Source organism: Falco punctatus, assembly GCF_963210335.1.
Source record: "Falco punctatus genome assembly, chromosome: 4".
In the NCBI taxonomy this organism is placed as follows: domain Eukaryota; kingdom Metazoa; phylum Chordata; class Aves; order Falconiformes; family Falconidae; genus Falco; species Falco punctatus.
In genome coordinates, this window is record NC_137583.1 from 59,938,938 (window position 1) to 59,962,779 (window position 23,842).

Consider the following 23,842-nt stretch of genomic DNA (forward strand, 5'->3'; position numbering starts at 1 on the left):
ACATATCTATCTGACACAGCCCAAACTGTCCTGTCAGAGACATCTACAGAACCTCAGCAGGGAGGTGTGGGAGTGCTGAAAGGCTGGGCCTCTTTCTCCCCATCCCACTCCTCACTGCTTGTGCCGCCGCTGAGGTAAAGGTACCGCGGCTGCTGAGGTAACGGTGCCTCGGCGCGCAGCCAGGCCGCGGGCAGCAGCCTCCCTCAGGGCCGGCGGGCCTGCTCCCCTCTGAGGGGGAGGCTCGGCCCAGGCACCACCGCCCGCCCACAGGGCCCCGGGCAGGGAACGGGAGCCCTCCTGCACGCTGCCATGGCCCCTTCCCGGAGGCGCTGCGCAACGCGGGACCCCAAGGGCAGACGGACCCGCCGTCCCCCTGCCCCACGCGCACGCGCACCCCCGCCCCTCCACGGCGGCACGTGCTGCGCGGTGGCACATGCGCACTCCTGCCCCGCCCGCCCGGCCGGCGCCGCCGGGAGGAAGCCGCTCCGCGCGTGCGCGGAGGGCCTGACGCCATCCGGCGTGCGGGGCGCCTGGGCCCTGGGTAACCAACCAGCGGCGCCCGCTGCCCGCCCTCCCCGCGAGGGTGGGACCGGTCCTCCGCCATCCCATGATGCAGCGCGGGGGCGGCGGCGACGGCGGCGGTGGTGGCGGCGGCCGCCATGTTGTGGTAGTTTGTTGTTCTCCTGTGGCGGGTGCGTGCGGAGGGGCGGCGGGAGGGGGAGCCGCCGGGCGCTGAATCCGAGCCCTTCCCCGTCCCCCCGCTCCCCGCCGCTCCTGGGAGCGGCACGGCGTCGCTGGCGGGAGCCGCCGCCTGGGCAAGGCGAAGAGCCATGGCTGCCGCCCTGGGAGGAGGCGCAGGTGGGTGCCGCGGCCCCGGAGGGCTTCGCCCGGGGGCGGACGAGGTTTCGGGGCTTCAGGGCCTGGCCTGGGGGAGCGCGGCTGGCTGCAGCCGCGGCGTGAGGCCTGGCTGAGGGCCGCTGTGGGCTGCGGGGCCTTCCTGGGGCGGTGGCGCCGCCGCCCCCCGCCGCCTCTCGGTCTCCCGCCTGGGTGGGGGCGGCGAGGTTTGCGTGCTCGGGAGTGCGGGCCGGCGCGGATCGGGGGGGGCCCGCGCCCCCGGCGGGGAGCAGGAGCTCCCCTGGCACCGCAAGGCCCCCATGGCTCCCGTCTTGCTCATAGGAGTCGGCGTCGTGCGGTGACGGGAGCTGTTGTGTTCCCTTGGTAGGGCCGGGAAGGGGCAACAGCTTCATCACTCACCACAGATGCGGGACCTCCGCGTGGGATAGCTGTATTTATTTAGAGACATTAATTACCGTAATTTTTACAGCTACAGTGTGTGACCTGTTTGAAAACATCTCTCATCTGGCGAGTAGTTATAATTTATTTTATAGGCTGCCCAGAAGCAGAAGGTCTCTCTTGGAAAGTGTGAAATGAAGCAAGTGCTTGATCCCAGGATTCTCAAGGCACGCTACTGCTGCTCTTTTTGACTAAGGACAGTTCTTCTCACAGAATTTTAAATGACAACTCAAAACCCTGCATGGTTCTGATAGGTGTATTAAGCACATTTTAATATGAGAACATTTGGTTGAGTGATTGTAAGAAAGACTTGCAGGGGTCACACTGCTGTATTACAGAAAGATACACTTCAGAGAACATGACTGTTTCTGTTGCTGTGGGCCTTGCTTTCTCTAGGAGTAGTTTTGATAAAGCATGGTTAGAGTTGTCAATAGATCTGCTTTGTCCTTGTCTGTACAAAAGTTTGTGATTATTTTAGTGTGATTTTTCTGTAGGTAGGTGTCATGGAGGTGTGGCTTTGTCCTAGTGATCACTCACCTAAGTGGTCACACTGTTTGCTATTGTTAGCTTAATGAGTAACAAAGTGCATAAACACAAATTTCCTACTAAAGGTAAATATTACAGAAACTTTGCCAGGTTTAGGAGTTGAGTTTGGAAAGAGATCTAGGAAGAGCACCGCCGATTGGTAAAACAGTAAATATTTTAATATTTTGGGCATTGTTTTAATATATTGCAATGTTTAAGTTATTTTACAAAAATCTTGGTGCTAGTTTCTGTGGTTCAAGTCAGTTAGAAGTGATGTGGAAGTAAACTTAGCATGCATGTTTTGTCTTTGGAATTTTTTTGTAGTGTTATGAAGACAGAAAGTATCACTTTCGAAACATTTTGCTTCTTGTGTTTTAAAGTATACTGAGAGTTGAATGAGCACGCTTTCATGTGCAAAGGTGTGTGTAGCAGACAACCTTGAATCAAGTGGTGAAACTGCAGTTTCAAGACTATTTTTGTTGTTGTGGAGTACTGCTTCTGACTAACCATGAATTAGGATCCCTATGTACCAAGTCATTGCCAGCAGTTTGTTCGGCGATAACACTGTGCTCATCAATAAATGGTGGCCAATTAGATATGATCCTTGCCCTATATAAACAGTGTTTCTTTAGTCTAGGCAATCACTGTGCAGCACTTTGCCTGAGTGAAAAAAAACCCAGAAGTGTCACACACTTTTGTCCATATGACTAGTCAAGGAAAATGCCTGGCTGAAGCTGCTAAATACACTTCTAAAAGCTAGTAAAAAAGCGTGGTACTTATAGGAAATGGTGTATGCAACTCTTTTTGGAAAGGGACTGCTATCCAAACTTTAGTTAGTCCCATTAGTACTAACAAATGGGAAAGAAGCCCAAGACTAAGATGCTATTTGGCTTAAATGTTTTTGGTCAGTTAAAGTTTTAACTGGAGGAACTAATACTTTGGATTTAGTTTTTGGATTTTTCTGGGGGAGGGAAATTCTTTAACATACAGAGGAAACGGTGCCCTAGTGTTTTCTTAATACAAAAAAGGCTCTAATGACTGGTAAAGTAGTACAAAATAGGTCTTGGAAAATACATGGAGTGTTAATTTGATGATGTTGCAGGGTAACAGTTGACAAAGTGAGATAGTTTTCTCTTTGAAGATGCAGATTAAAGTGTAAATCTTCTCTAAGGAAATGTTGCAGGGCTGAAAAATGAAATGTGAAATGACTATGTCAGCTGAACGTTTAAATATATTTAATGGAAGGAAGTTGACTTGTCTGTTGGACAGCATGTGTAGACTCATTGCCCATTTATAATTTTTAGGCTCTTGGGAAATACTGCCTTGATTCATAAAAATAAAGTATTCACATGTACTTTTGTGACCATATATTTGTGTTGGTGCAGCTAAGTTTTCTAAGGAATAAGGTAAAGGCTCTTGATAAGTTTCACAAGCTGGAAAGTTTGCAAGTGGTGGTCTGTGAGATCTCTGGGAGTGATTCACAGCTTCATATTCACAAATGCGTTTGCTATGCAGCCTGATTCAACTTGCTTCCAATTCTATCGGAATCAATGGCTGTATTGAAACATGGAAGTTCAAGGTGGGTGTGCTAGTGATAGTGAGGGACTTCAAGGGTTTATAGTTGCTCATTAGTCCATTGATACGGTTAAGACAATGGTTCCCAAACTTTGCTTCAAGCTTTCCTATAAACACATAACCGGAGCAAACACATTGCATGCTAAGTGACGTGATCTTATTTAAGGGGTGGTTACAAAGAGGATGGAGGTTCTGTCTTCACAAGGAAACACACGGTGAAGGCAAGGGGCGATGACCACAAGTTGCATGAGGAGAGGCTTCACTTGATTAAAGAAAGACCTTTTTTTATTATTATTTTTATTTTTTTTATTACTAGTGAGAGCCTCCTCAGGGACATGATGGAGTCTCCATCACTGGAGGTTTTCAAGATGCAGTTGGACAGGGTGCTGATAATATATCTTATCTATGCTCCCTTTCCTACAGAGGGTTGGACCAGATGGTCGTTCAAGATCCCTTTGAACCTGGGTTGTTCTATGATTTGGTGATCATCTGTTTATGCTGGAACATAATGACTGTATTGTATAGGTGCTGAAATTTTTTCTTGCTATTCACTGTGCTCAATTTGCAGCTAGATTTTAATCTCATTTAGGGAGAGATGGTTAGAGAGTGAACAACCCATAGCTAAAACAAAGCAAGGAGCACTTCTTGATTGTCTGCAACACTGAAGTAAAGGAAAACTACTGTAAAGTTTCTTCCTTTCAGATTAATTAACTTCTGATGAACTTCAGAGGTCTAGAAGACTTTGAGTGTAGACATCCTTGGTGTGTGAATCGTGATAGGGGATGGGGCAGAAGAGGGCCCCATCTATACATGTCTACTCCATATTTCCACTGTCAATCCTGTACCAAGAGTAGCTGAATAGGTGTTTCTCTACCTCTGAGTCTGTTACGTCATTCCTCCAGTTTGAACTTAAGGGGTCATCGGTTTAACTTTGTTTTGACTAATCTGAGGGCTGCTGTTGTGCTCTTATAAAGACCTCTTGTGAGGCTGTTGATACAAATTGGGAAAAAGCTTATTACTGCTAGCACAGCAAGCACCCTTCCCTGTGTTGTGGGTCACTATCCAATTCAAAAATCTAGTAAAAATTCTGCAGTGTGATAATTTCAATTGAATTTTGTGTGCTTCAGGCTATTCAGCAGCAGCGTACAGGGACTGGAAATAGATTCTGCATTGGTGCCTAGATGAGAGTGGGTGGGTGGAGTACTGGCTGTATTTGGTCTCTGTGGGTATTGCGTGCCACTTTATTAAGGGAACTGATGCAACTGGTCACTATAACTTAGAGTTGTATTGGAATATGCACACACTAAAACTACTGTAAATGTCAAAGGCCTATAGAGTTTACAGTTCATGAACTACAAATACATGATCATGGGCTATTGTGCCAGCTAAGGACTAGTGCCAAAAACATTACTACTTGAATGAGTGTGTGGCAGGCAGATTTGCTTTAAAAGCATAGCAATTTTTAATCTCTTTATGCATCTTTGACAGGCTTTCACTGAAAGTTGTGTTCTTCCAAATGTTCTCTCATTTCAGGTCATCTAAATTAAATGTAGCCTTAGTATCAAGGCTTGTTTTTTTACAAAACGATGCTTTATTGCATCAAATGCTAAACCTCAGATTTTAGGTCACACAGAACTTGTGATCTAATTTATGATTATGTGTTGACTTGAGTAGAAAAACTCTTTTAAGTACTGCGATTGGTCCTGTGTTTGATTCTGCTGTAATGCATCTTCAGTTTTAACTATAACTTCTGGTGGTTCTGAAAGATGCTGGAGAGTTTCTGGAGAGTTGCAGTTTCTCATCAGTGTCCAAAGCCATTTGGGAACTGAGTTCATGTGGATTTCATTTAAACTCTTGGCCTTCATTTACTGTTCAGTGTTTGTGAGGCAAGGAGTGTGGATGGCACAAATGTTTTTCCAAAGCAAATATATTTTCAAATCCAAGCAGACTTTGGGAATATTGTTTTGTGGCTTGCTGGTTTGGGGTTTAGATGTAGTGTATTTAAAAAAAAAAAAAAAAAAAAAAAAGTACTGGTTCTTTCAAGCAGTGGTTAGAGAACTTCAGTGCCAGGCAGCATGTCGTAATTAGTTCTGTTCTTATTGCTAGTGACTTGCTTTGCATCATGACAAACTCTATTAATAAAGTTAGTATTGAGAAGATAAAAGAATTCATATGTAGAAATTAGTTTTTCTACATTATTTCTTTGAGGAAGCTAAACTCTATACTGTAGGAGTGATTTGGAAAGAGAACATGAAATACACTAGTTGAGGAGCATGTTATGCAATTGTTACAAATACTTAGTCACCTCATACTTGAGGTTTCTATGACTAATTGTTTACTAATACAAAGACTACATGATGTCTGTTCCTGAACAGATAAACTAAACTGTTGGTGTTTGAGTGTGGTTTATTTGTGCATGTGTGTTCTTGTGTGCAATGTGGTGGTAGGAGTGAATGTGACTTTTACAATGGGATAGAGAGCTTGATTACCTGTAATAAAACGGACTGGATTCATAGTGTGCTTCGTAATGTGTTAGGTTTACGTCACGGTCTCAGGTTCAGGAGTTCCTGTTGGCCTTATGTTTTTACTACTAGATGCTGTTGTGATTTGTTACCAGCGGTTTTCATTGAGCTGGTGTTAATAGTACAGTTACTTTGCCAGCTTGTGTTTTAGACATGGCTGTTGCTCACAAAACCTGTTGTTCTTCTGTATCACATAGCAAGAGGTACTGAAATGCAGTTCACTATTGGGCAGTAGCATAGGTCTGTTTGTAAAGGGTATACTCTGTTCCTGAAGATCGAGGCTTTACAATACTTACATGTTGTGAACCCTTTTGCAGTGAAATATGAAGAGAAGTATTCTGTAGAAATAAATTATTACATAAAGATAAGCTGGTAAGCTGTTTCTAATCTGGAGACTTGTGCTTGAAATGCTGTCAAGTTGTCATGTTGAGTGTTTTAAATATGATACAGGGGAATGGGATAGATCAAGATGGATTTGTTATATTCAGCTTAAAATCTAAGCATACAGAAAGTAGTGTTTTTTCATGTGGTAAATTACTTTTTTCCCTCTAGTTTTCTTTTTTTTTTTTTTTTTTTTTTATTACTGGAGTAGCTCCCTTACCTGTTCTGCCCAAAAGCAGTGTAGCTTAGTTACTTTATCAAAGGACCTGTTGGGTAAACCATGTGTAATAGTTGTTTGTTTTGTTTTGTTTTTTCTTATCCATTGAACTGTTGGATCTTTGTGACATCTCTGTCTTCTTTTGGATAAGAAGTCTTTGATGCTTTTTTCAATGCCTAAAACTAATAGTATATTTTATCTTCATGATAGTGTAATATTGAAGCGAACCAAATTAGTGAAGAAAATACAAAATTTTGAACTGTTAAAAGTTTTTGAGACAACATGGGATTAGTGTTCCAGGAAGCATGCAAGTGTAGTTATCAAGTGTTTTTCCTAGTTGAGAAGTCTTGGCCATCTCATTGCAGTAAAATACTCTATCTTAGCAACAGTTGCTATGTAGGACGACCTTTTTAGGCTATGTTGGTACCATTTTAAGATGCTAAGAGCTCTGCAGTGTTCTTGCTGATTCATCTCCTACACTTGTGAGACTTGACTGTGTAGCTTAGGACTTCCGTTTTGCATAGAAAAATGATTAGTGAATGTTTTATTGAAAGGGTGTCCACAGACTTAGAAACTACTGTCCGCATAACCAAAGAGGAAATGAGGCTTATGTCCTGGTTTTTGCAGGGATAGAGTTAATTTTCTTCTTAGTAGCTGGTACAGTGCTGTTTTGGATTAATATGAGAATAATGTTGCTAATACACTGAGGTTTTAGTTGTGGCTAAGTAGTGCTTATTCTAAATCAAGGACTTTGCAAATTTTCCCGTGCTTTGCCAGTGAGCTGGTGCACAAGAAGCCAGGAGGGAGCAGAGCTGGGACAGCTGGCCCAAACTAGCCAAAGGGATATTCCACACCACAGTGTGTCATGCTTAGTGTATAAACTGGGGGGGGAGTTGACTGGGCGCTGCTGATCACTGCTCAGGGACAGGCTGGGCATCAGTGGGTACTGAGCAACTGTATTGTGCGTAGTTTGTTCTGGGTTTTTTTCCCTCCCTTAGGCTTTATTCCTTTTTATCTCTCCTTTTCATTAGAATTGTTGTGGTTGATATTATTATTCTATTTTATTTTATTTCAGTTATTAAATTGTTCTTATCTAAACCCCATGACTTCTACCTTTTTCTGATTCTTCTCCCCATCCTGCTGTGGGGGCAGGGCAGTGAGTGAGGTACTGCCTGGTACTTAGTTGTTGGGCTGGAGTTAAACCACAATGGCGTGTATTTTGTGGATTTCTAGTGTGTGTGATCTGTTCTTATTAAGCAGGAAAAGAGTGCAGTTCTGGGCATAACATAAAACAAAAAAATCAACTGCATAGAAAAACTTAGAGCACTGCTGGTGTTACACCAGGGTAAGCATAAAGCAAATAGGAACCTTTTAGTGTGGGGAATCAAATGTGTTTGGCTGTCTTTGTGCTTATTCTGGTTCGCAGCTGGCCACAGTCAGCATTAGACAGTCTCCACAACATCCTGCAACTTCTCTGTCATTTTGATAATGGTGATTTTCTTAGAGCTGCCTCTTAGGAAGAGCCAAGAGATGGATTATTTGTCTTTCTCTGTAACTGGCCTGTCCTGCTTCCTTATTCAGATAATTTTTTTTGGTATTTAATAGTTTTGGATTTTTTTTTCCTCTTCTTTCTAGTGCTGCCTAGAAGTTAGAGAGGGGCTTAGTGTGTTTAGTGATCACCTGTCAGGATCTTCCAGTTGATACCCAGCTAATGGGCATGCATCTTGGTGAGCTTTGCAGTGAGAGCCTTGAATTGAAACGAGGAACCATAGCCATGCCATTGCATGTCTTAGCAAGAATTGCTATGTACTGCTGGCTTTCTAGACTGCACTGATACCACTGCAAAAAATACAAAACCTCTTCCAACTCCGACAGTAGTAATTTTTCTGCTAAAAAAGCTTCTGTTCATGGGTTCCCTCCCTTCTTTATCTCCTCACCTCCCACACAGTAGTACTGAGAATCATAAAAAAAAAAAAAATTTTGGCTGTTGCTCTCAGTGGTTTTGTGCTCTGCTGGTGCTGAGTGTTCTTTTTGTACAAGTTAATGTTTTACAGGCACTTAACTGTGCTTGACACAAACACTGACTTGGAGCTTCTCAAGGAGAAACATCCAAAAATGTTAAGCTGATTGCTGTTTACTGGTATTTTGCAATGTTATTGCCTAAAAAGAAGAAAAATGAAAATATGTGTGGTTTCAGAAATGGAAGGAAAATGATGCCTCACTGAGGTTTGCTGGGTTTTGCTGGCATTGCACTGCAGGTATAAGGCCTGTGTCCATTGCAGTCAGTGCCTGCTATCTTGCAAATGATCACAAATGATGAAGCTGGCGGTGAATGCTATTTGTAGATTAGTGACTGTGGTGACTTCCTTTTCCAAAGGAAAGCTACAAACTGCTTTGGGCTCTGACAATACTTAATGTCAAAATGGCATAATTTGTGATGCTTATTGTCAGTGTCAGCTGCCACAGAACAATAAGCCTAAAAAAGAGAAGCTGGCTTCCTCTGTCCCGAAGATCTTTATATCACATGTGTGTGATGTGATGGGGAGAGAAGAGATGGCAACAGGAAGGTGGTAGGGGCATAGGTAGAGCAGTTCTTGTAGGCTGCAGTCACCACACACAGACTGACCAGTCATTTTTGAGGCTTTTGTGTTCATTCTGCTGGAGGGGACATGTGAAAAGGGCCTTTGCATGAACGTAATTCAGCTTTGGATTATGGTAGGAGTTGCTTATGAATAAGGAATAGGATGTAAGAAATTTGGAGGTGTTGGAAGAGCTGGAGGGGGGAGGTTTGTGGTGTAGGCTGAGTGGGTCTACACAGAAACTTGGCAGGAACTTGGACCCTCTTTTGGTATTGTTTCTTCACTAGCAGTAATACTGGGTTGAAGTACTGTTGCTGTGAAGCTTCAATATCTGGCCTGGAAAAGTACTATGAGTTGTACTGAAGTGTGTTTCTTTTTGCTGTAGAGAGATCTCACCAGAGAAGAAGGGTTTGGCATTTAAGTTTGTGTTGTCTAGATTTAAACCTGACTGAGACGAAGGCTCTTCGATGTAAGAATTGTGTGCTGAAGAGCTAAAATCTTGTCTTCAAGTGGTATTGGTTTATAATACAGTGCTCTGTAGATCTGAAAGTGGTGTCTGGCATGAAAAAGTGTTATCTCTTGCAAGGGAGCAGATGTAGCTAAAAAGAAGGTACTGTTGTCCTGATAGTACTCATTTTCTTGAGCCATGTTAAGTCAATATGTGGACATGTAATTTGGTTGCTGCAAAATCAGTTGCATTACCTTAAAAAAAAAGAAAAAAAATCTTTGTAGGTGGTTACATCAAGTCAGTGGATTACTGCAATCCAGCTGTAAAAACAATGACAGCCCAGGAGATTTGTGCCCTTAGAATGGCAATGCGCTAATATAATCACTGCAGCATGGTTTTGAAGGACCATAAAGAGAGCAAGGTGGCATTTTTTTTCCCCAGACACCACAAAATTGGATAATTTAGTGTTCAGGAGGAAGATAGTAAATGCTTGTATGTGTCTGGCTTTCCCTGTGTGTGAAATAGGAATTGGAATAAAGTAAGGTTGCAGTATGTAGATATTTGAGCACAGAAATATAAACCTGTTTCAATTGTATTAGCCCATGTAAATTAGTTTAAATATAGAAGATTAGTTAAAATAGAAAAGTATCTGTAGGCAGTGAAGTGGGGAACGTGATCAAGGGGAATTGTACATACTGTTTCAAAACAAGAGAGTTGCCGCAATTGTGTTGCATTGTAATTCATACTGAGCAGTCTTATTTCTATAGGTATTTATGGCTGAAAGTTATGGTTAGAAAGCTTTTAATTTATGACATTGCAAGAACTGAATTTTCTTTTTAAAGGTTTTTACCTCCTTTTAAACTTCTGTCAGTCGTAACACTTGTATTTTGATAATATGAAGTAAGAAGTAAGTAGTTTTGTAATTGCATGTGGGGAGTATTCACTAAAGGATACTGGGTTGAGTTTAAAGAGCTGAGGACAGATTTGGTTTTGAAGTTTCATTAAAAAAACCAAACACATGCAAAAACCCAGTTGATCCTTGGGGTTGGTACTTTGTCAAAGAGTTGAGTACAAATAGTCATATGAGAATGACTGGATAGGATATATGGCATCTTAGTGATCACCAATTCGGACTGTCAGACTGCAAGGACTGGATTGCTCAACTTCTTGTATTTTGCAGACTACTAAATTGCAGCTGGTTATCTCCCTGTGTTAAGCATAACTTTTATTTGCCCATTTTTTTGACTTCTTAAAAAGTCATTAAAATGTGTGAAAAACCCTGAATCCAGGTGTGCATTCTTTGTTGGGCTGTAGCCACAGGATGGGAGAGTGAGGGTTGTTTCTGAAGGTATGTGCTTCCAGTTTACAGATGATGAGACATCTGGATATCTGAACAGAGCAGATGAGCTTTGCATTTCTTTTGCAGAAAAATGGAAGATTTAGTATTTTTAAGTAGCAAAATTGTCATTTGCAAGCCAAGTTATGCGAGAGTAATTTGCGATTGGATGGACTAAAGTGAAGGTACTTCTTGAAATATATGGAGTACCAGTTTTATCTTGAAGACATGTGCATGCTTAGGTGCACTGCTTCAGTGACTTCTAGTGTTTTTAATGCCCCAGTTGAGATTAATGATGGTGTATTACACCTGACTTCCCTCTTCTGTTTTGGGTTCCTGGTACTGTCCTGCCTTGTGCTGACCTAAGGTTTGCTCCTGTTTTCAAAGTGCCTTTGCAGCTTAGTGCTGGTAGATGAGCTTGTGGCCCCCAAGGCAGGGATCTGGCAGACCTTGTTCCCTTTATCTCCCTTGTGCCTCAATTTCTGGGGAGCCCCTCCCTCTGCGATGACTTTTATTGGAAACATTTTCCAGTGATTTGGCTTGTGCTCTGTTTTTCTGGGGTTATATCCACCTCCATAGTGAGAAGAAGGAAAGCTATAAAGCACATTTTTATTATTATTATTATTGAAGCATGTTGGTATTCTGTTTTCCTTATGTTGGTGTGGAAAGTAGAAAAAGTATTTTTCCACCTTCTGAAAAATACTATCAGCCTCTTCTGCCCCCCCCCCCCCCCCCCAGTCCCAGTCCCAGTCCCACCTATGTGATTGCTTCAGAAACCTTTCATTTCAGCAAGAATTATTTCATGTTGTCACCTTCTTTACAGATGATGACTTTGATCAGTTTGATAAGCCTGGTGCAGAAAGGTCTTGGAGAAGAAGAGCTGGAGATGATGATTGGGACAGGTAAGTAGAATATTTTCATGTTTGGTTTCTGTATGCTGAATTACATTGCTGTTTTCCCATTCTGGCATTTCATATTCTACCATTAAGAGTAGAGCACATTTAGATACTAATGAAGATGTTGGCTTTATGCATGTGTCAGCCAATGCTAAATTGTGCCAAACATATACTGGCCTAGAGGAATATAGAAAGCACTATGAAGAGATACAATTTAAAATTGAAGGAATACAAATCATTTGTGGTTTGTAATTAACTTTGCAATTAATATCCAGGTTTTCCTTTAAAATATTTAGTAGATCTCAGTGGTTTAAATAGTTAGATTTTTGCTAGTACTTGAATTTGCCTAACAATTTTTTTTTAACCAGATGTTTAAATTCTTATCTTCAAAGTTCTGTTTCAGTTTTACATTGGGGAAGAATAATGGAGTTTAGGTATAGGCTTCTATTGAAAAATGCAACTCACTAAGATTTAGAAGTATGTGTTAACTTAGTTATGTTAGGGGAGAATAAGAGCATGTTCTTTTATGTGAAGGCACTTTAGTAGGGAAGTACTAGAATCGAGCTGCTGGCTAGACTTGTCTGTTCTTTCCAGGAGAAAACTTTTGGCGCTTTTGTGGAGTTTTTTTTTTAATTACTCCTTTTTAGTAATAGATTTGTTCAGACCTTGCCAGTGGTTTTCACTGTAAAACGGTGAAAAAAACCGTTCCAAACAAATTTTACTTTTCTAATAATAATTCAAGTGATTGTAGTAAACAAATCTTACTTTTAAGTGGTTTTCAACTGAGCTGGGCTCTTGGGTTGAATCAGCTACTCTAATCATTCCAGAGGGATTAGTTTCTTCTTCCTCTTCCGTGCTTTTCTGCTAGGTTAAGTGGGTAGTTTTCATTGCTCTAGGAGGTAAGAATGAATAAGGAATTTGGACAACAACGTTGGATATACAGGGTGTTCTGCTCTATGCTGGTGAGGGGTGGCTGCTCTGTCATGCCAGTGCAGCTGTTTGAGGGTTGGATGGTGAACTGCATTACGAAACTGATCTGGGTTAATAGTGTAATTAAAATAACTTGTTCAGGCTGGCTCACTGTACTGTGCTGCCTCCCAGCCCCAGCTCTTTGTATTCAGAAATACTGAAGCCAATACCAAAGGCAAAATGCTTTGTATTAGAGTATTTTCTGAACTTTTTGCCTTTGCTAACTCCATCGTATGAATAGGTAGGCTTTTAGATGCTGGGTGGTCACATTTGTTTTTAGCTGTCCTACTTTTACCACTTATCTGTAAGAGTCAAACAGCCATTGTGTAGGAAGTTGTAAGCTTATTGCCAACGGTAAAAAAACCTCCCTGCGGCAAAGGTATTTTTGTAGAACTTGAGAAAGGTTATAGAGTATTTTCACTAAGCAGAGACTTTGAAGCGCACAAGGATTCAGTTCTAGAAAAAAAGTTTTTGTTTGTTTATTATTAGATGCATATAATTTAAGATAGATGATCAAAAATCCTGTTGTTTATTCTTCAGTGAAATTGTAAGGGAAGTGTTTTCAGGTGCAGTGCTGGAGTTTCCAGAGTTTCATCTTGCTGATAATTTCAGAATTTTTTTTTTACAACTGTATCTAACAATTTTATTTGCATGTGTTGGATTTTTTTTATTATTATTATTATTATTAATTCCTTTTAGATTGCCAAGCTGTCTTTGGAAGTTAAATTCTATGGTTGTCTGGGCATTTATAAATTGACAAATTCCATGGGTATGTTGTGGCCTAATGTAATTGCTTCAATGTTTTAAGTACTGGTCTGGTTCAGTATAGGATGCAGTTTCTTGAAGATGGAAAAAAGGCTGAATGAATGCAGTAGACTTTTTTTAGTCCTTCATGCTTTGCAACCTAATCACTTTTTTTGTGAGGGTGAAAAGGTTATGCTGTTAGTTGTACAACTTGATCAACCATCAAATCTTACTGTGTTGCTGCTTAACTGAGTCCCATCCCCCAGTCATCTGAGTAATTTTGAATTTCCATATCTCTTTCCTTTCTCAAATATTGGAGGGTGATAACTGAGAGTTGGAAGGCCCATGTTATTTAGGAGTACAGATGTAACATTGTTCTTGGAGAATTTTTCCCATTACATTTTTTATAAATTCTTTTCCTGAAACACTTGTGTCCTTACTACTGCTCATGTTTAATGAGGCATGCTTATGAAATTGGAGGCCAAAAAGGGCCAGTCTGATGTCTTTATCACAGGCTGTTAATTTATACATTTATCTCTGTAAGTAAGCCAAAGCTTGGTTTTGGGAAAAATATGCAGTTGTGGTGCTGTCCTGTGAGATGGCAGGGCTGATTTATTAGTGACTTCTGTTGAAATTCACTTATCCTGACCTTTCTCTGAGATTATTCATTTCTCATCACTGGCAGAAAACTTCTGTTGTCTGTCTTTTTTTATTATTTTCTCTTCCTTATTTGGGGAGCTGAATTTATTCAGTGAGGGGAATGTTGACCTTTGGGAGCTGAGGAAGGGAACAAAATGGGTCCATCTCTTGCGAGAGCAGCGAACTTTTAGATTATTTTAACCCTAATTTCCTAGAATTGTGGTTTTGGGAAGATCTTGGTGTCTTGATGATAGTGAGGGGGAATTGCATTTTGAGCTATCATAGATGTCTGCTTTTATTCAGTTTAATGTATGTGGCTTTGTGTGGCATCAGATTGCAGCCATTCGTTTTTTTGGCTGTTTTTCTCCTCTAGTCTAAAATGTTTGAGTATCTTGGGGTTTGTTTTTCAGATGGCTTTTTGGGGTTTGTTTTTCAGATGGCTTTTTTTTCCCCCGCTTTTTATTAATAGTGAGATCTGGTATTTCTGGTCTGTTCTTTCTCATAGATAACTTCTGGTTTGGCTATTTTAAAGAAACTTGACATAGGTGTGCTTTACTGTGCAAGCTCGTGACTGTTACTTTGTTTATTCAAAAAGTTACCAATGATGATTTTTCTTCTTTTAATTTATCAATGCAAATATTGAATGACATTGAATATTTTAGTAGGTTTTGAGGGGCGTTATGTGAAGACTTCTGTTTCTGTTACGAGCTTAATTTATGTGCTAGTGCTAATTTTTTTGACTGTCAGGTAATAAGCCAAAGCTTAAAAAAATCTAGAATGCGTATGCAATTACTTCTATTGATCAAATGTTTAATCTTTTTTTAAAAAATCACATCAAGGATGTTTTTTAGTAATGTGTTAAAAGCCTTAACTATGTTTAGATAATTAATTTGATCTTTCACTTTCTTTTCCATCCCTTTTTGGTTTGAATTTCTTACTACCTGAACTTGCTTTTCATCTTTCAGTGCTGCTATAACACATGATCTTGCTGTCTTTTGGAATATCTCTAGTGCAATTTTATTAAAAGCTGTCAGTTGGTGGACCATAGTGCTGGGAAATATTTTCAAACCTTTTGGTACATTTGTCAGATTACTGGCAGGTGAAAGATGAGTGACTTTTTCCTACTTCAGTTTTGGCTCTAGATTCTGCTGCAACCATTTGTTACGTAGAGTTTTCTGTCTCTGAAATAAAGGGCTTAAATTCTAGTCAGTTTGCTCTTTGGAACGTGTGATATGTCTTATGTCCCAATTTTTGTTTAGTACTGCAGTGTGCACAAAACAATTGCTATTTGTTAATGCTCAGTCATTCCTGGAACTGTGTGAGATCAGTAATTATGGACAAATGCTTTCTGCTGATGATAATGTCCTGTTTAGGACTAGTTTGGAATATCATCTGTTCTCGTCAGTCCGCAAGGTTTTTATTTCCCCCTCTCTGCATTATCTGTACAATAACCAGCTCTGAAAGAGATGTATCCACCTGCAGAAACAACTCTCAGCACTGATTTATGTCTTAGGATAGTTTCCCCATTTTCAAATACTTCCTCTGTAGTTCTAAGGAACTTTTACACATATTCTTGTTCTGTTCATTCTCACTTCAGGATATTTAATTTTCATGTAATATCTAAGGCATGGTGTGAGTTTGTGTTTTTTTTAAGGTGTGCAGGTAGAAAGTCTCTCATTCTTGAATTACAGCTCATACTTCAAGTCACTGGCATCTCATTTTACTATTAAGACATGCAAAGAACTAGTTCTTTGTGTTGCACCCTATTTATGGGACAGATGCTCTGTGGAGGTTTGTAAGCCAGGTATTTCTATGCTTCCTGAATTCTTAACCACACTTAGCAAATGGTGAAACATACATTTGAGTTTGTCATCTTACAAGCATCTGTTTGACTTCCCCCTCAATGTGAAGAGGAGGAAATAAATATTTACGAAAGATCTAGGCCTAAGTGGCTCCCAAGTCAGCTGGCCTCAGTGCCTCCTCTCCTGGGCCACATGGTGGCCTGCAGACTGTCTTGCCCACAGAACAGTACTGTCTTGCTTCTGTACTCTGGAGGTGGGAAATAACGGATTGGACAGTATCCCTAAAGGGCCTTGAAGTGAAGGATCTGGAACGGGGACCTAGCCAGCTGTGTTTAAAATACCTATGCTTTGTCTAGGTTTGTGCAGTGTTATAGTTGGAGCGATATGGAAAGGGGAGCATATGGAAATGAAATGACTGCACAACGGTGATCTTAATATGTATGGTCTGTTGCTTCATTTAAAACATACCTCTTTTTTCAACTTACTGAATGCTTTCCTAAAAGGAAGGCTTTGTGCAGACTCAGTAACAATTCTCCTAAAGTTAGGTTTTTTTAAGGTGTATACCCCATATGGTGTTTGTTTCTGTTTTCTAAGGTTCAGCTTCTTAAATTTGTTAATGTTTTCCAGTGAACTTGATGATGACCTGCTTGGAGAGGATTTGCTAACTGGCAAAAAGGTAAGAGATGTGCATTAAAGTGAATTGTTACAGATATTAAAATGTGAATGTTGTTCAGCCTGCCCCCTTCAGTTGTTTGGTAATGCCTTTTATGTATTTTACGATCACCTCCCCAAAGCCTGACAGCCACAGGTACTTGAGATCTACCCTGCTGCCAGTGCTCTGCACCCAGAGCTGCTTCCTTTTGTGAAGTACCTCCAAGTGTGGCTTTTTAAGAAAGAACTTTTACTTTTTTTTTTTTTCCTAAGGTCGTATTTCTTCTCATAACACAGTTCCAAAAGGAGATAGTTCTCAAAATCAGTGTCTTTGTAGCTCATACTGACCTAACAATTAAAAAAGCAAAACAAAAAAACACCCCAGTTATGCTTCCTGAGTGCTGATTAGCATTCTGGAGAATTTACTTCAACTGCCAGTTTCCTAGCTATTTAAAAGTTACTCATCAAAATACCAGCAGTATTTACCAGAAAGTAAATAAAAAAGCTATCAGTGGCATATATTAAAGATCCACTCACTGCAGACAATTCACTGCTACTTTGACAAGTAGGTAGAGGATTTCCCGTTCTACAGTGAGGGAGGGTTTTGGGAGCAGTTGTCAGTGGAGAACATAAACAAGTCCCCCCGTGTCTGCTGTAGACTCCTTACTCTGATACCTGTTTTGAATTGATATCTACGAAAATAACTAAATGGGTATTTGGATTTGCCAGGTATCTGCAGGAGAAGACGTGGCTTTTGTTTGGGGAATCAGAACTGGCTAGTAATCGCTTTCTCCTTTTTATCTGCTAAATGAATTCATTTAGAAAACAATTTTTAAAGTTTTAGTTGGAGATGAGTAGGTTTGTTAAGAAACCCAGAAGTAGTAAAAGTTGACTTTTAAGTCATCTAGCTTTTTATAATCACACTCTTAAATGCTCGAAGTTGGGTTCTTGAAATTAGTGTGTAAGTAATCAGTTTTAAAAAAAGGAAGTTCCTTTGTCTCATGTACTGGTCTGCAAAATAAAATTCAAGAAGGATAGGGATTGCGTATGTGTTAGGCATTTATCAAATCCATAAGCAGTTTACATTGCATACATCTTTGTAGTTGAAACAGGAGTTGATCATTTTTTTTAAGTAGCTTCATGTGAATACTAACCAATACTAGATTTCTGCAATGTATTATGTCTTCTTGTGCTCTTTGTATTCATGTTTTCAGTTTGCCGTGTTACAGGGCTCTGAGCGGTATCCGTGGGTATGGACTCATATGATGGAGTAATAATGGATTTCTCAGGAAGTTTTCCCTGAGCTATTTAAGCCAAACTTACTTCTATTTAATCTCATCCCAGTACTTTTAGATAAATCTACCCATTTATAACCTCTGTTACTTTAGGGGATGGAAATAATGCTGCTTGGCAAAACTGCAGTTATCTCTTCCTAGTGAGTAATTATTTAAAAAAAATAAAAGGATAAATTAAATAACCAAAAGTATAATAGACACATTAGGAGGAGTTCAGAAGAGGCATGGTATTTTCTACACACACACACCCCCCCCATCACTTACAAACTAATTATGGTTTTTCAGTTTTCTTCATACCATCATATCCTTTCCTCCAGTCTCCTAGGTATCTACGCTTTTTAGAAACTACAGTAACTTAGTTGATTTTCTTCACTTGCCTAATGCATCAAGGTCACAAGACAGTGTACTAAAGCTAACCTTTTTTTCTTCCTGGTATTTAAGTGAGTTATCACCTTTGGCTGTATTTGGGAATGCATCGGTGAAAAGTGTTGACAGCTATGCAAATTTGAGTTTTGTAAATTTCCATAAGTTTGTAATTTGTTTTCAGATTTGTTTTCTTGTGTAGTGTTAGTAATTTCATTCAAGATGTGGTCTTAGTCTGGGATGTGTTCTTCATAAAAAGTGTGTAGTGTTCAGAAGGTTCGATAGTTTCAGTACCTAGTTAGTTAAAAGTTTATCTTTTATGTTCATAACTGACTTTTTCTGAAACCTAGAATCAGTCAGACTTGTCAGATGAAGAGCTGAATGATGATCTTCTGCAAAGTGACAATGAAGAGGAACAAGAATTTCGGTATGTCTTTTCTAAATCTTTTGGGTTTTGGAGAACTCTAAGCTATTAATGACTACTACTACTGGTAATTAACAACTACTAAACTTAAGTTATTGGTATATACTTAAAATAGTTTTGCTTTTTACCTAGCCAGGTATTTAATGGTGTATATATACGTGTTCAGTAGCATTGCTAGCATTTCAGTAAGACAATTTCTTTGTTTAATGGAATCTAATAAATTTAACTCAAATCTATAAAAAAACTTTATAAGGAAGTAACAATGCCATGTCCTGTGTATTTAGAATGAATTATGAATACTTACAGAGCTCTTGTTCTGTGCCGCCCTGGTGTTGTAGGTTTCCTTCTCCTATAAACTCCTTTTCTGCTATCTTTCTTTCAAAAATACATCTTAACCTCCTAAGACTCTGAGGAGGGGAGGTTCATAGTTTGTAAGGCCTGATTTGTGGCTTAAATATTTGTGTACAATTACAAAGCAGAAAATTTTGTAAGGAGTTTATAGGCTTGAGCAGATACTTCCATGGGAGTTTACTGAGGATCCTGCCCTGTGAATACTCTGTGGTGATACAGCTCCACAACTGAATTCTGGGCACTACAAGTCAAAATGAGTGTCTTAACGTTTTTACTTCTCAGGCTGGACTGAAGGGGGAAAGAAGATGCTTGTAGTGCAGAAGTGATGCAGTACCACTGCTGCTTTTTAACGGCATGTGTGTTCTGCCAGCTTCTCCTTAACTTGTTGCATGCTATGCAGGCATGTCATCTAAAGGTTTATGAATATATATACATGTGTTACATACTTTATATTTATACATACATACATACACACACACACACATATATATATATATATATATTTTGCTCTGAGATCTCCTTTTTGTCCTTGGCTGGAATTCAGATAAGGAGTCCTGTCCCTGTGTTGGGGTCATGAGGGTGTGGTGAAGAACCTTGGGCCATCAATTGTACAACTATTGTCTGCTGTTTTCCTCCCTGCAGGAGTGAGGGTTGGACTGTTCCCCCCAAAATGGGGAATACCATTTCAGTCCTTGCTGTTTCTTCTCTGCATTTCCTCCTTGTGAGGCCTGGGCAGCAGGGATGACTATGAGGCAGCACGAGTGATGAGAAAATATCTGAAGTGTGATAATACTGCTCAGTGGAAGCAGGTTTCTGTAGACAAGTCTTGCAATTTTAGCAGTTCTGTTGCCACAAAATGAGAGCCTTGCTCCACTCCTTTCCCCTTTCCCTTTTACTTCCATTCAAACTCATTTATGCCTCTATAGTTGGGAGGATAATGACAACTCTGCATGTCTTCATTTTCATGTCAAATCTTCTCCGTCCTATAGATGCAAATAGCTCAAAGCTGCCTGGATCTTGTTCCCTCAATCTTAGGAAAATACTGAATAATAGGAATGTAATTTAAAAAAATCAAAAAATCTTTGGTTTCCTTGTACCTGGAGCTCTGAAATCAAGAAGAGCTTTCCCCCCCTACTTTTCGAACTTGTCCGCAGTTGGTTAGTTGCTCTTTTATGTGTTGATGGCACTACCTATTGTAAACAGTAAATTGAGTTTTACTTTTGCTCCAGATTATAAACTTGCCAGTTTTTGTATTGATTGGGATTTTTTTCCCAGTGTCTGTGCCAGTGCTGTTACTAAATTAGAGTAAGTCTTAGCCATTTGAATGACAATTCCTGACTATATATTTTATGTTATTTTAAGCAGAACATTAAAGCTGTCATAATATAATAATGTAAGTTTGAATTCAGGATAATCAAGAAAGAACAATATTAATACAGTTAATAAATAATTTACTAGCATATTCTGAAAGATTGCAAAAACAGATGCAGTTGTAATTTTGTGTATTTTTTTGTTAGTCTTGGAATTAAAATTGATTCCAGTCTGCTTTGGTTACCAAGCAGGACTTTTGCCAGTTTGACCTGCTAAACCATCTGGTTGGTTTGATTCCCCTGGTCAAATAGCCTGCAGCCAGTGATAAGCTGCAGTACAATATGCATTATGAAAATATGGCATGGAGTCAAATAGCGTATGAGGTATAATTTTGTCCACAACTTACAGAATTTGTGTTTGGCTTTGTTTTGCTAAATCTTTGTGAGTAGTTGACTGTTATGCTTCAACCTCTGAATTTTTCCTGGCCCTGTACCACAGTTCTCAAGGTGTCACAGTTAGCCTCAATGCTACATCTGGCATGCTTACATCATATGAACTCTCAGAGACCATCAACGATCCATCAATAGAACATGAGTCTGAATATGACCAAGGAGAAGATGAAATTGTTTATGACAAATCTGAAGCACCTGAAATATATGCTTCAGAGTATGCAGAGGAAGGACATTATGAAGGCAATGATCCTGAACTGACAGAAGATCAAATAGAATATGGGGAAGAGCCTGGAGAAGAAGATGAAGTGCTAGACCTCGAAATCAATGAACCCCTAGATGAATTTCCAGTGAGTTTCTTTCTATTGTATCTTCAAAGATAACATTGCTTCATGTGCATAGGGTTTTTAGACTGATTTGAAATCTGTTTACCTCCCTAGGGAGGAGGGGAAATTAGACCTATTATCACTGTCTGCCAGTTTCTTTATCTAGGCTGTAACAAAGTTTGTGTTGACAGCTTGTTTGGCGGTAGGTAATGCTCCTTTGTCATGCTGGAAGGCAGTTGGAATCATGACCTTGAGGATTGTATCCTTAAGGAAGAAAACAGCTTTGTGTGGTGGAGATACACTGCCAATTGTTAGAAGTACTTAATGCAAAAGCTTTTATCCAGGCTTTAGACAAGATCTGATAAAGTCCTTCGAAGGTGAAAAGATTATTGACCTGCTAAAGACATCTTTAAGGTGCTAATATCCCACAGTGATTGATGTCCTGCTTGTTCATCCTTTTTGTAACTGAGAACTGTCTAAACCTGAATAAAGAGATTGGAGGTTAATTCAGAAAATGTCACCTGCATAATTCAATATAATTTAAGCAGTGTATTAGAGAACATGCACTGGCTTTAATTGCTAGTGAAATGATTTAATCATAATTAAAACCGTATGTGTTCAGTGAGGTTTTAAAATACAAGCAAACTTACTTAAAGATTTTGCTTTATTCTCATAACTGTTCAGAATTGAACCCGTTCATATGTAAGCACTTGCAGAATGTTTTAAGAATGTTTATATTTTTGATGGGGTAAAATCTGTTGTTAATGTATGTGTGCTACAGATGTGTATTTGCTTCATGAATTTGTAATGAAAGGATATAGAAGTACAGAAGTAGATGAGGCAAACAGCGGTGGATGGGATTTTTATGATGATACTGGGATCTGAAAAAAAATTGTTTTGGTTATGTATGTGATAATAATGGAATTACTGCATAGTTAAAAGTCCTGCTAATTATACCTTCTGTGATATGTCCCTTGTAGTTGACAATTCCGATAGATTCAATACTTTCTTTCCAGTTCTGGAAACAGTGCATACAGACCCCATCTCTTAAGGGGCTTGTGATTCTGTAAAGTTGGCCTATGTCTTTTCACTGTCCTCTATTACTGCCCTAGGATGAAGATTACATGCAGTCATATAATGAGCAAGCAATGGAAGAACAAGAAGAATATACAGCTGATGAGGAGCTGGAAGAATCCCAACAAATGACAAATGAATCAGAAGAGGTATGTTGTGAATTTAATGGAAACTTAAAATAACTACAAATTCAGAATTTGAGTTTGTAGAATTGTCCATATTGCTGGGTAAGAACTGATGCAACTTTGTCAACGTTGAATTATTGGTGGTATTACCCTTTGTACAAGATGGAATTGTGATGGCATCTATATTGTCAAATATATCAGATCCCCTCCCCCCTTGGGATGAAAACCATAAGGGAGAGCTCAGAATGTCCATATTTAATCTTAGCTTCAGCACTAGAAACTTCAGGGGCCCTTTTGGGTAGGAGAATGATAGTAATACTGCATGCTGTCTGCTAAATCTCTTAACAGCTTGTGGTTCCTCGCTTTCCAGATGGGTAATCTGCTGTTGTTGGGTGTGTAGATACATTCTTTGAGGAGGAGTGTGAGTGTGGAAGGTTATCTGTGTTAGAAAGGGATTGTCAGATTGTTTGTTGTTTTGAAAGAAGTTGTGTTGGGATTGAAGTTTCTGTGAAGTTTATCTTAGTTCTTTGCTTAAGAAAAAGGATGAGTTCCTTCATTTGCAAGAAGAAAGCTTATGCCAAAAATCTGTCAAGTGTATGTTCAGTGGTTATAGCCTGGAACAGTGGTATCATACCTGTTATTAATTTGCAGCAAGTTTTTGATGTGGGATTTTTTCCTTTCCCCACCAGGAATCTTCTTTAATATTACTTTTATTCCAGTTCTTAATTAAATAGGATTGAATGGATTACCTGCTGAGAAGTGTAGTTGGAATGTGTTCCCTCTTTGGAGCTTTAACTCGTCAGGAAATTAATTCCTCAAAGACGCAGCAGCGTTATTCTGTGAAGTTCTAACAAATAGGTGTGCTATGATACTGTAGTTGTATCAAACTTACTATAAAAAAACAACATTCTTTGGTAGGTGGAGAGATGCATCGAAAGGGGCCACCTGCTTTATTCAGTCTTGGATATTGCAAGCATGGTGTCTTACACCAAATATACCTTAATGTAGTTAATTTCCTACTACCTTAGTATCACATCTACCCTTTCAAAGAACTGTGAAACACTTAAACACATTTTATACATCCACTGCATTATACACACTTTCCTTCCAGTGTTTTAAAAGCAGACTGATGCATTTGTGCTATCTGCAGCCACAGTCTGTGTGAGATGATGAAAGCACTGCACATCATGTAAAATTAAGTACGTAGCTGGGATTCACTGTCAAGCTCAACTGCTTTAAAAAAGCACAGCTTCATTTGTAGAGTATGAACCAGTGAGAATTCTGTAATAATCACATTGTCTAAATTTGTCCAATTCAGGATTAAATTCCTTTCAAAAGATAACATTAATGAAAGTTGTTAATTGATTTTCTTAATGGAGCTTTTAGGTAAGTTCATCATGTAACTTCAATGTTTTGGGCACATCTTTATCTACATTCTGGCTTTATTCTGATGGCTTGCAGATTGCTACAGGTTTCTTGTTTCCAAAACAGTACCATTTTTTATTCCTTTATTATTTCTTCTGTAATTTTTTTACATTTCTCAGCAG

The 23,842-nt window shown here is 39.6% G+C and overlaps 1 protein-coding gene across 5 annotated transcripts in view; it reads left to right on the forward strand.

Annotated features, from left to right (window-relative positions):
* Positions 1 to 545: 545 nt before the first annotated feature.
* Positions 546 to 23,842, forward strand: part of RBM33 (RNA binding motif protein 33) — a 105,806-nt gene continuing 82,509 nt past the window's right edge. For 2 of the 5 annotated variants that reach the window (XM_080383684.1, XM_080383686.1), the window contains exons 1-6: positions 549 to 858; positions 11,700 to 11,778; positions 16,554 to 16,602; positions 18,586 to 18,662; positions 20,820 to 21,120; positions 22,209 to 22,319. In XM_080383684.1, coding sequence (XP_080239810.1) covers positions 831 to 858; positions 11,700 to 11,778; positions 16,554 to 16,602; positions 18,586 to 18,662; positions 20,820 to 21,120; positions 22,209 to 22,319 — 645 coding nt within the window. In that variant the 5' untranslated portion in view covers positions 549 to 830. Of the gene's footprint in view, positions 859 to 11,699; positions 11,779 to 16,553; positions 16,603 to 18,585; positions 18,663 to 20,819; positions 21,121 to 22,208; positions 22,320 to 23,842 lie in introns of all 5 variants that reach the window. The other 3 variants (XM_080383687.1, XM_080383683.1, XM_080383685.1) reach the window with 3 other exon arrangements.